Source organism: Strongylocentrotus purpuratus, unplaced genomic scaffold, assembly GCF_000002235.5.
Source record: "Strongylocentrotus purpuratus isolate Spur 01 unplaced genomic scaffold, Spur_5.0 spur5_scaffold_9, whole genome shotgun sequence".
Classification (NCBI taxonomy): Eukaryota; Metazoa; Echinodermata; class Echinoidea; order Camarodonta; family Strongylocentrotidae; genus Strongylocentrotus; species Strongylocentrotus purpuratus.
Genome location: NW_022145615.1, coordinates 7029891 through 7042089, shown reverse-complemented (window position 1 = coordinate 7042089; position 12199 = coordinate 7029891). Strand labels below are relative to the sequence as shown.

Here is a 12199-nt window from a genome sequence, read left to right as displayed (position 1 = left end):
CATGTAATACATTTTATGTAGGGGTAATAATATAGGGTTCCATTTTCCATAAGGCTTCCGTGAGGGGGGGGGGGCAATAATGCACTATATAGCAAAACATTGATTTTCCTGGAAAAGACTTGTTTAGTGAGAAGAAAAGGAGACGAACACGATAGGATAAATAATTGGAAGGAGAGAACAGAGGGAGATAGACAGAAAGAAGAGGAACAAAAGAATGAAAAGAAAAGAAAAGAAGGAAGGACGGAAGAATATAGGGAGACAAGAGAGAGGGGGAGAGATAGAGGGAGAGAGAGGGAGAGAGAGAGAGACAGAGAGAGAGAGACAGAGAGAGAGAGGAAGAGGGAAAGAGGTAGAGATAGAGATCAAGCGTGTAGCCAGGATTTCGTTTTTCGTGCGAATCCCTTAAAGAGCGCGTAAGTCCTGCACCCACCCCCCGAGGGGGGGGGGGGGGGGGGGGTGCAGGGAGGGGGGAGTTTTGAAAGAAGACGATTTGTTGTGCCTTTCTCGACTCATAATCCTTGTCTGAATTCAGTCCGCCCCTCCTGCGCATAGCGCGGAAGCTTTGACGTATTATTAGAAAAAGAAGACGATTCGTTGTACCTTCCTCGACCCTTATTCCTTATCTGTATTCAGTCCCCCTCACGCGCGAAGCGCGAAAGTTTTGACGTTTCATTAAATTATTAGAGAAGGAAGACGATTCGTTGTACCGTTTTCGTCTCTTTTCCCTTTTTCTTCCTACGTCCTCTTACTTTTTTTCTTCTCTTTCTCTCTCTTTTTTGGGGGGCCGGCGGTTTTTTTTGTGGCTACTTTGGCTACCTGGCTACGCGCCTGATAGAGATAGAGGGAAATAGATTACCCTGATAATTATGTGAACAAGATAATTAATCATGTAATACTTTTGGTTCCTGTTCTCTTGAAGTAGTCAAGCCTATTTTTCAAGCCCTGGCGTTTTACATTTCAAGTTTGTGTCATTTAAAAAAAACAAGAAAGGCAAAGCAAAATCTAAAAAAAAAAAGAAGGAAGTTGTGTAATACTTTTGGTTCCTGTTCTCTTGAAGTAGTCAAGCCTATTTTTCAAGCCCTGGCGTTTTACATTTCAAGTTTGTGTCATTTAAAAAAAAAGAATGAAAGGACATAAATTAAGTTGATAACCATGGACGATATCCCCCCCCCCCCAGCCCCCAAGTAACTGCCCAAGAAAGCAATAAGTGTGTGTGCTTTTTTCTGGGGGATGGAGGGGGTGGGAGTTGTCACACATGACTCACCCCAGCTACGCCAGTTGCGCCATTTTACCGATACGATGAGTAAATACCAAACCAAACGTAATATACACAATCTTCTTATCTATCTCCATAATAACCTTTAATCCAGTTGCTCATTAACTATATACAAGGAAGAACCACCACGAGGCGACATTAACATTCTGAAATTACCCATTTTTTTCCCTACACAATGCCAAAGGTTACTGTGTATTTCAAATATAATCTTGAGAGACCAAACTTTGAACATGACATGACTGTGTGAGGTACTTTCCATGAATGATTTATGCACATAATGTTTGCGGATGTCGTGTATAGGACTAGTCATTAGGACGCACAGAAGCCTGGTTTCGCTTGTATTTGTCATCTGATTTTTGATTAAACATTATTATAGTGGACTCTTCAAACAGTTCTTCAGTTTTTGTTCTGTGACGAAGGTAAGGTATATGGTGTTCTTGTGATTGTTGTATTGTAGATGCATGAAGACTCGATGGTGACTTGTGTCTCGTGATTTTGACTCATACGAATATATACCTCGATGTGTTATTGGAATGATGCATGCTAGAGCCTGAGTGTCGGTCGAATGCATAGCCGTATTGATGGAGCTGGTGTGTAGGTATTATAATTGTCTACATGCATGATTTATGAACGGTAAGTTGATTTATAATTCAGTTTGCTGAAATGATGGATGGAGTGTCAAAGATTGGATATACTTGTAGAAGTTTAAGCAATCATGCATGTTTTTTTAGTTGTTTTTAAATTGCTATTTATCTTACGTACGTACTGCATTATCTGCATATACTATAATATTTTGTATTTTCTTTGTGGGGGGGGGGGTGCAGTCGGCCCATGCCCCCCCCCCCCATTTAATACACATTGAGCATGGTTACATTAAGTCCACAGAAAATGTCCCTGTATTGGGTTTATGACACCCATTGAACCTGAAATGTAATGATCACTTTTCTTCTTTCTTTTTTAATTGTTGCCCCTCTCTGCTACAGGGCCTTTTTCTTATGTAGCTTACGTCTCAGTGTATATGCATATGCCTATAGACATACATGGCTAATATTTACTTTCAAAGATTAAAGAGCCTTGAACTTTATGACGAATGTTTTATCAGTACAATGTCATCAGTACGATATATTCTGAGAAGAAGAAAATCGAAATACAATTAAAGTACGGTACATCATGAAAGTAATCCCACTAGCCTTAAAATAATGAAAGACTCTTGATTTGTACCGACAAAAAGAAACATTGGAGGGAAAGAGTATATTTTCTTTATCTTCACTTCTCTTCCCTTTCCACTTTCCGCTTTCATTTTCTCTTATATTTTTTCTATTCTCTTCTCTCTTTTGGGATAGGCTATTTGAAGGGAGAGGTGCTTACCTAGGCCCCACCCCCCCCCCCCCCACCACCACCACCGCCAAGCGAGGTCATTAACATGATCGCTTTGTTTGATTTCTAGTTTTCAATATCTTTTTTTTTAACATTGACTCTAGACTACCTATTAATGATTTATTGGAGTTTGTTCGATCGTATTCATTTTTTGTAACCCTTTCTTGCCCCCTGGCTCCTCTCTCTACCCCTCTCTCTCTCTCTCTCTCTCTCTCTCTCTCTCCCTCCCCTATCTCTCTCTCTCTCTCTCTCTCACTCTCTCTCTCCCTCTCTCTCTCTCCCTCTCTCTCTCTCCCTCTCTCTCTCTCCCCCCTCTCTCTCTCTCTTTCTCTCTCTCTTTGCAGATAATTACCATGGATGTTGGTAGAGTAATGGGCATCTTCAGCGGACTTCACAATGGGGACAACAGTACCCCATCGCCCCCAAATGTACAACTGACCGCCTCTACAAACTGCACCCGTGGCCCCGACTGGACACTCTTCATTCATTGTTGTTTACCACCCTCGGTAAGAAAGCAAGAGAATGATAAAGCTCAGCGGTGACTCCAAGTAATAATGGATCATTTACCCTTATTTGCCCCCCGCTACCTTTATCAAAGAGTTTCCACCGCAGTCGCCTCTCTTTTTAATTATAGAGGAATGCTTTTCCACCAAATTTCCACCAAATTGTTAATAACAATATTTTTCTTGAATGCAAAACTTCTGTCTCCTGCTTGAATCTGTTTTGTTTAATGTGTGTAAAAACACATTTAAAGAGAGAGAAAATGTCCCCCCCCCAAAAAAAATAAAAAATAAAAAATAAAATAATAATAATAATAATCGATGCCCTTATCTTACCCCTCTCACCCCCCCCCCCCCCGTTCTGAAAACCCTGATTCCATCTATAAATCATTTTAAGTGTTATTGTCGTTCCTTTCAGAGAATGTAACTCGGCCCTCTTTCAAGTAAAACAAATATTTTGTCGCTCCTGTACATTAATTTCACTATTTTTTAGTTTTTCTACGCGAATATTTAAGTATGCTTTTGTTCAAAGAAAGAATGACAAGGAGTGATTTAAGCTCTTGATTAAACCTCTGGTCCACTGAATTTTCAGCTCTAACCCCGATTATCTGTCTTATCCTATGCCAGCTGATAATTCTCCTGATTCTAAGCTTCTTTGGGAAGATGTACAACTATCGCCTGAGATCACTCTTTGGCATCAAACATCTTGCCGTTGTCTTGTAAGTAAATAACCAGTGGAGAAATGTTCCCACTTAGATGAAGATGTTGCTTTTGATGTTGCTATTGGTTTTGATGTTGGTTTTGACGTGATGTTGCTGTAGATGTTGCTGCTGATGTTGGCGTTGATATTTCTGTTGACGTTTCTTTTGATGGTGTTGTTGCTTTTGGTTTTGATATTAATGAATTCACCCGACTGCTAAGAAAGAAAGTATATTAGAGAAGCAACCAGTGGACATGAAAACCCACGGCACGTGACCCCTTTCCCAAAGGGCACTGGCGCAATGACTTGGCTTCGAAGCTGGAACCCCTCAAGATCACGCTACTTTACTACTGAGCCATAAAACACTTCACCGAACATCATTAAACCTAGGTTGATTTGTTCTTTGCTCAATTTAAAAACTCCATCCAAGCTTAGGATAAAATTGCCCTAAAGTTGGTCGGAAAAACAATATTTTATTATACCCATAGACATGGGCAATTTCACCCAACATTGTTTGCATTTTTCTTACGCAGTATCATTGAAAATAGTTTAGGAATACTTAGGAATGCACGGTTAAGTCGATAATGTTAGGGATTGAATAAAGAAAATGATGATCTTTAATAATTACAAACTTATTTCTCTCCAGTCCCATCAACCTGCTCGATGACCACGAGCATCGGTGGTCGCATGCCTTGGCTTTCGGCGCCACAGCCTCCATCATCTTCGATCTATTCTCAGGGGACTACACCAGTCTCTATCTCAACACAGACACCGTCGAACCATGGCTCAAAAGTAAGATGTCATGTTCTATATTTTTCCAAGATTCCCTATTTTAGAAGATAATCATTGTAATATCAGGGTTTTATGAGTAGCCATAGTGTTAGATTAATATAGTATATTCATTGATTACTCGAAAACAGTATTTTGAAATGAAAAAATATCAAATGGCCTACACAGCTAGAAGAATGTATATAGGCCTACTTATATCGCGTCTGATAGTAGAGAAGGAAACCAACTTAATCACAGCTTGTCATTAATTTATTGTTCACCTCTTTTTTTCTCATTTAGTTTCGCTTTTTTTATTTGATCAAGTATGATACGTGAGAGGTAAACAGCTGCAGTATGATTGGTCTTCTCCTCTTCCTTATATTAATCAATATATATCTTCAGAAATTAAAGAAAGTTGAAAGGACCCCTCCCCCCAAAAAAAAAAATGTGGGGGGGGGGGGGGAGAATAGGACCTGTTTTAACGACTTTGAGTTTCAAATCCTCTCTCTCATATATTTCGTCTTTAAAAAAAAGTCAGTCATGCAAATGGTATGAATAACACACTTCTGACTCTCACTCAACAGATAATATGCCCTTTATATCTTTTAGTTTTCCTGGGTCTTGTGGCGACCATTGAGCTCGGGACCATTCTCTTTCCATTCTTTGCCTGTATCTCCTCGCCATCAGCCTTAGTCGGCTCTCTCCTCGGGTTCATCTACGTAGCCATATGGTATGCGATGATCACGAAGTCGGTGATGATTATAGACGAGGTTTCTCATGGGCGTGTCGGTGGGAGGGGATGTATGGAGGATGTTGTACTCATCACCTCAATTGTGCCAAATTTAAACATCTTAGAACTATTGTCACGTTGGGAAATGGCTTGTCGACAAATGCGGTACTAATGCCAGGCGCGGATCCAGGATTTCTTAGGGGGGGGGGGCAAAATTTGAAATTATGCGAGCAAAATATGGGTACGTAATGGTGACACCGGCAGTGGCGAAATGAGCAAAAATGTTTGGGGACGGGGGGGGGGGGGTAGACCAAAAGAAAATCCGCACCACCTCACTCTTGAGCATGCAGGCCCCGCTGAACGTTTCTCTAAGTTGGGGGGGGGGTAGGTATTTACGAGCAGTAGAGCGTTGCGTAAATTGGCGTGGGGTCTAAGGGCGAAGCCCCTGTGGGGGTCAAGAGGTGGAGCCCCCAGAAGCTCAGGGGTTTAGGCATTTAATTACGGTCACATGAGCATAATGATACCTTATTTGTGACACTGGCAGGTCACTAATTGGCGTGGGGTCCACGGGGCGGAGCCCCCAGAAGCTCAGGGGTTTTAGGCATTTTATAACGGTCAGATAAGCATGCAGGGGCCGCCTTGGGGCCCCTGGTGGGGTCGAGGGGGCGGAGCCCCGGAAGCTCAGGGCTTTTAGGCATTTAATTACGGTCAGATGAACATATTTTGATACCTTATTTGTGACACTGGCAGGACACTAATTGGCGTGAGGTCCAGGGGGCTGAGACCCCAGAAGCTCAGGAGTTTTAAGCATTAAATTACCGTCAGATTAGCATCCAGGGGTCCGACTTAGGGCCCTAGGTTGGGTCCAGGGGGCAGAGCCACAGGAATCTCAGGGGTTTTTAGACATTTAATCACGGTCAGATGAGCAAATTTTGATACCTTATTATTTTGTGACAAAGGTAGGTCACTATTCTTCCTTCTTTTGTAAATCACCAGTATCGAATTAGAAATAAACCACGTTTGAATTATATTTGGGGGGCATCTGTCACCCCCCCCCCCATCAGTACGCCAGTGGCCCTCCCCCCTCGAACTACACCTTGTTGGCGGAAAAAAAATCGTAACTGATCTCCCCTACAAGGGCCTTTTGCCCCCCCCCCCCCCATTCCCGAACTACAACTTGTTGGCCGGAAAATTTCTTTTCTTTTCTTCTTCCTCTTTTGTCCTTCCCTTTATCTCCTCTTTTCCTTTTTCTGTCCCTTACCTAGCTTCCTTCTCTCTTATTTTTTAATGGGGGGGGGGGGGGGGGAGGTAACAGCTGGGAGGCAAGGCCCTTTCGGCCCCCCGATCTCCTTCTTGTCCCCCTTTCTTTTCTTCTTCGTCTTCTTCTTTCCCTTTTTCTCCTCCTTCCCTTCTTTTCCTTCTCTCTCTCCCTCTCTTTTTTTAGCGGGGGGGGGGGGGGGCAAGGCCCGCCCGGCCCCCTGGATCCGCGCCTGACTTATGCTAAACGAAAGAAAAGAAAGACTACATAGAAAAGCAACAAACCTCTTAACAAACAATAACAAATGAAAAACTAATGAAATGCAAATTTAGTGAAGCCCCTCAGTATACCTCTGTACCTCTGCATTCGGATTTATACTAAGTTCTCAGAATAACATTATTTTTAATGGATTTCACTTGTTGCTTCGAAAAATGTAACTTGTTTTTTAAAGAGTAAACTTTGAATGAATTTTGCAATCGGTTTATAGTTAGATGAAACTTATTACTTTCTTGATACTGTACCAAACTGACATTTTTTTCTTTTGATTTGATTTGATTTAAGTCAAATGTTCTTTATGCATTTTTCAAGGTTTTTTCAACTTACTGAATGAAAACCAAAAACGATTCTGAAAGATTGAATAAGTGTAAAAGAATGAGTGGCTAATAATTATTTGACTTTATGCTTTGTTTTGTATTACCAAGGTTCTCTGTGCAGTTAGCACACATCATCACCTGTCCAAATATTGACGGAGGAGAGGTATAATATATTTTTTGTATAATATTTTGTAAAGTTTTATGTCAGTTTAATTGGATAGACCAAGAACAGAAGAATACAAAGAAGTAGTGGAGGAGGGGGAGGAAAGGGAGGAGGAGGAGGAGGGGGTGAAGAAGATGGGCAAGAAAGGCAACAGGAAGCGTTCGGGTCCTAAAGGAGAATGAGAAGAAGAAGAAGAAGAAGAAGAAGAAGAAGAAGAAGAAGAGGAAGAAGAAGAATAAAGAAGAAGAAGAAGAAGAAGAAGGGGGAGGAGAATAAGAAGAAGAAGAAGAAGAAGAAGAAGAAGAAGAAGGAGAAGAAAAGAAGAAAAGAAGAAAAAGAAGAAGGGGAAGAAGGAAAAAAGTATAAATATTAAGAGGAGGAGCAGGAGGAGCAGGAGGAGCAGGAGGTGGAGGAGCAGGAATTAAGAAGGAGTAAAAGAAGAAAACAAAATTGAAGTATAGAGGAGTTTGAAGGAAAGAAAGAAGATGAAGAAAAAGGGAGAAAGGAAAGGAGACTAACGATACGGAAATAAGGGAGAGAGAGAGAGAGAGAGAGAGAGAGAGAGAGAGAGGCGAGGCAGAGAGGAAAAGGTAGTGTATCAATTCTTCTTTCTCGATCCATGCAGGGTTTTCCATACGAGAGCGTCGTCATCCAGCTTCCCGTGCTCGTCTTCACGTTCCTCCTCATGATCAGGTTTCTTTACTTCCTCATCTATTCCATAATGAGGAAGATACAGAACACAAAGATATCGGTAAGTCCTCTATTAATCCACATTGATCCACAATTATTGATTGATTGATTGATTCATCAATGGATGGATTAGGTGATAGGTTTTTAGAAAATTATTAAGTATTCATTTCACCAGAACATTAACACTGCAGGCATGGGAGGTAGGGCGGTAGGAGGGGGGGGGGGGGGTGTAGAAGCAAAGTGGTATGCGCAACCCCCTCCGTCCCCCCTTTTGTATAAATATTTTCCATAATAATAATAAAAGTGTTTAAAAAAAACTGTTACAAATACAAACACAAGCAGAAAAGCAAACATAAAGATTAAAACCATATAATCATGACAATAAATTATTGATCCAGTTTTTATAATAAATTTGTGTATTTCTATACATGCATAACAAAAGATTCCGACCCCCATTATCCTTTCCATATGTTTCTGCAAGGGAGTGGATTTTTTTGTTGGGGGGGGGGCGTTACGCCACCCCTCTGGCAACCTTCGAACCTTCATCTGCATACTACCGAATGCGCATCTTCTTGTAAAAACTATTCTGTAAAAACTATGATCGTGTAAAATTTTAGATGAATATACTGCATGGAATTGAAGAATAATTATAACAAGGACCTTTGTCACATTTTTGTCTTTGTTTTTAGAGTGAAGAGAAATTGATGCAGTCTTACCACGCGCAGCACGTGCAGGCTCTTCTACGACCACCGCTTCCTCCAAAGTATCTTAACATTTTGTTTGGTGTTCATATAAAACCTTGTTTGGTATTAACAAAACATTGTTTAGTATCAATAAAATATGGCTGCCATCTTAGTATACCTCACTGCCGAAATCTTGGAACTCAAAGGCAACGCTGCCCGCGACAACAAGAAATCTAGGTTCGAATTATGTCTAAGTAGACACGGACCGGAGTGAAGGAAGTCGTGTGTTTTTCATGGAGAATTTCCTCGTGAGCTGAAAAATACGGAATTATTTCTGTAAAATGACATTATAGAAAGAAAAGGTAGAAAAATAAAATCGTACAAATTATGACCAGGACTTTAAACCGTCATGAAGACTAATTGAATAGAACGAAAGTGAAAAAAATATCTTATTTCAATTTATTTCAGATAATTCCATCTTTTTTAAAACATTTTAATATTGATCAAAATAAACACAGTTGGAACATATACAAACAACTTGATATCAAAAAGATATGGCACAGGTTTTGTCTTTAAGCTTCCAAGATAAATCATAAATGTGTAATACTATAAAAACAAAGGGGCTTTAGTAGTAAACTTGAAGACTAAGGGCGAGGCTTCAAGTCCACCGTAGCTAAATTACAATATTCATTAAAATTAATCAACAAAAAATATTCACTATAATTACTAAAATTACTTATTAATTCAACTAATATCGACTTTTCCAGAATCTACACGAAGAAGTGGGAGCAGATAGCGTATCACTGGTATGAACCAACGCAGAACTTCATCTACCCAACAAGAATTATCTGCACCTTTGTTGTTGCTGTACTTTGTGAATATCAGGTAAATAATTATCACAGTCATCATTATTATAGTACTAGACATTGAAAGCTCAAGTTTGCATTTGGTATTGTTATGCTGAGTTCTATAAGATGGAATTTTGTTTCGAGGATGGAATAATCCATTTATCTTGATTTTTGGATAACCGTAAACGTCTCGACAATTGAGCCTCGTGATAATTGTTTTATGTTCATATATCAAACAATTATTGTTTGCAGAATTATTATTGTTTGCAGAATTATTGTTTGCAGAATATTATATTCTGCAAGGAAGTAGACACTCTAAAACAGAATACAAAATATTGTATTTCATGGACCCACTCTCAATAATAATGCGAGCAGTTTACCTACAATGTTTAACTAATTCTGTATTATATTTGGGGCTGGCCAATACAGGCGCTATGGAGGACATTATTATTATTATTATCATTATTATTGTTATCATTTTTTCTGTATTATTATTAGTATTAGTAGGAGTAGTAGTAGTAGTAGTAGTAGTAGTAGTAGTAGTAGAACAAAAGTGGCATTCGTGCTTCTACAGAAGAAGAAAAAAAATCCCCATACAGTAACTTAATCCTTATTTCAGTATATTCTTATATACATTTTAATTCAGTCCTTTCTTCTTTTAGTTTTATCTCAAGTGATTATTGTTTACCTCTCTTCTTCGTATTTGTCTTTTGGGTTGAGCTATGTAGTTTATCATTAGGTAAAATATTTGTGATGAAATCGAGCAATGATGTTGAATTTAATCAAGATCACACTTCCAAAGTTTATGTGAATTTGAAAATAATACTTAAATATACACATACATTATTTATGATAAACCAATCCACAGCACTTTCCTCGGGTTCTCAACAATGGCTTTTCATCTTGAACCTTTGTTTTCTTTTAATGTACAGGTTGCTATCAGGACCACATATGGCATAGACCAAGCTCTTAGTAGGGCTTTCATGAAGTTTCGAGAATGGTACACCGTCTTTGTGATAAGTGAGGAAATACCACCTGCCACAGCCAACCAGACATACCTAGCCCTAGATCGCTATGAAATGGCGGCTCATGGTAAATACTAATTTTTGAAAAATGATTCTCAGTCTTCTTTTCAATCGTAAACATATTCTCCAGTTTTGTGTCAAATCGATAAATGGATTGAACTGGAAGGAGCTGAACCTTTCTTTTCAAATTTTGCAATTGTCTGCAACATTTTAAATGATTTTGATTGTGATCTTGTGGGTAAGCTGCTGAATTTCTTAAAAAAACATTCTTAAATTATAACTACAAAAAATTCCCTATCACGCTCTTTTCTCTACCCTCCTTCCCCATTTCTCTCCCTACCTGCCCCTCCGGCCCTACCCCCTTTCTCTCTCTCACTCTCTCTCTCTCTCTCTCTTCTTCATCACACCCCTAATACTTGTCTCCGTCTTCTTTTCTCACAGTATCATGGTACCTGGCCTGTGCGTTGTCCATCGCTATATCTCTCTCTTATATCACGCACATCTTCGTATGTTTCAGGTAAAATAATTTCTTTTCTATACTTTTTTTTTAAAGAGTATGTTTTACTTGTATAGGCCCTATAAAACATATTGTGCGAAAAAAGATATTATAGGAGTAAACAGTATAAGGCGATATACGGATTACACAAATACCGCGGTCTAAGTTTTTTTTTTTTGATGAGTTGATTATCCAAAACTGCTTCAAATAATGTTAATGAATACTGAAATATGAACTGTTCGTTAATTTTATGTCCGTTTTATGCCAACAAATCATATGTGATAGGTAAAATGTTTTTATAATTTATAAAATGTTATATGTGCACGTAGTGGCAAAAACAAAATCGGATTCATTCAGTACACAAACAATGTCCCCTAATTGTGCTTGAACCTTAAAATATGAACTATTCATTCATTTTATGTCCATGTAATGCTAAAAAAAATCCCATGTTGTAGCTAAAATGTTTTTACAATTTCTAAAATTGTATAGGCCTATGTGCATGTGTACCTAAGTATGCTACCGACATCAATTTTATTTTAAAAAAGGCACATGAAAAAGTGAAGAAAAAATTATATTTAGTTATCAGGGTTGCCAGCTGTTTTTCATCACTGAAGGTTTTTATGTTTCATAATTTCAAATCACCCATTCAGAAAACACGTTTTGAGGCTGTACAAGGGAGATCGGCAATTCTTACCAGATGCGCCCCTCAACTCTGTGAAGAGTATGGTAAGAACTTATTCCCTTGGAAATATTAAATGTTTGATTACAATTACAAATTTGATATATGCCTATGTTTATTATGATTTTTTTTGTAATGTTTATTTAAATATATTTACAATGTTATTTTATTTGCTTGTTCTTTTCAGACTGGGAGCTTGCAATATTGTGGATTTCAAATCGCCTATTATCTGTCAGGTAAGCGTTGTCATAGCACAGAGATACCAGCATCTCTTTGGTCATAGTGTAGCAGATAATTTTGATAACTGAAAACGACGACAACGGGTAGCGTAGCCTAAAGAACACGCCCCCTCACTAATTGAATGGCGAAAGGGGGAGGGAAAGAAGACAGTAGACTGGAGGAGAATATAATAT

At 39.0% G+C, this 12199-nt stretch overlaps 1 protein-coding gene across 3 annotated transcripts in view; it reads left to right on the top strand.

Annotated features, from left to right (window-relative positions):
* The first annotated feature begins 1386 nt into the window (after positions 1 to 1386).
* LOC100890188 (stimulated by retinoic acid gene 6 protein-like) overlaps positions 1387 to 12199 on the top strand; it is a 20529-nt gene continuing 9716 nt past the window's right edge. Inside the window, exons 1-13 of one of the 3 annotated variants that reach the window (XM_030977152.1) lie at positions 1387 to 1695; positions 2998 to 3159; positions 3781 to 3872; positions 4500 to 4645; positions 5231 to 5351; positions 7311 to 7365; positions 7991 to 8116; positions 8745 to 8818; positions 9506 to 9623; positions 10519 to 10678; positions 11053 to 11128; positions 11758 to 11833; positions 11974 to 12022. In XM_030977152.1, the coding sequence (XP_030833012.1) occupies positions 3007 to 3159; positions 3781 to 3872; positions 4500 to 4645; positions 5231 to 5351; positions 7311 to 7365; positions 7991 to 8116; positions 8745 to 8818; positions 9506 to 9623; positions 10519 to 10678; positions 11053 to 11128; positions 11758 to 11833; positions 11974 to 12022 (1246 nt within the window). In that variant the 5' untranslated portion in view covers positions 1387 to 1695; positions 2998 to 3006. The remainder of the gene's footprint in view (positions 1696 to 2997; positions 3160 to 3780; positions 3873 to 4499; positions 4646 to 5230; positions 5352 to 7310; positions 7366 to 7990; positions 8117 to 8744; positions 8819 to 9505; positions 9624 to 10518; positions 10679 to 11052; positions 11129 to 11757; positions 11834 to 11973; positions 12023 to 12199) is intronic. The other 2 variants (XM_030977151.1, XM_030977150.1) reach the window with 2 other exon arrangements.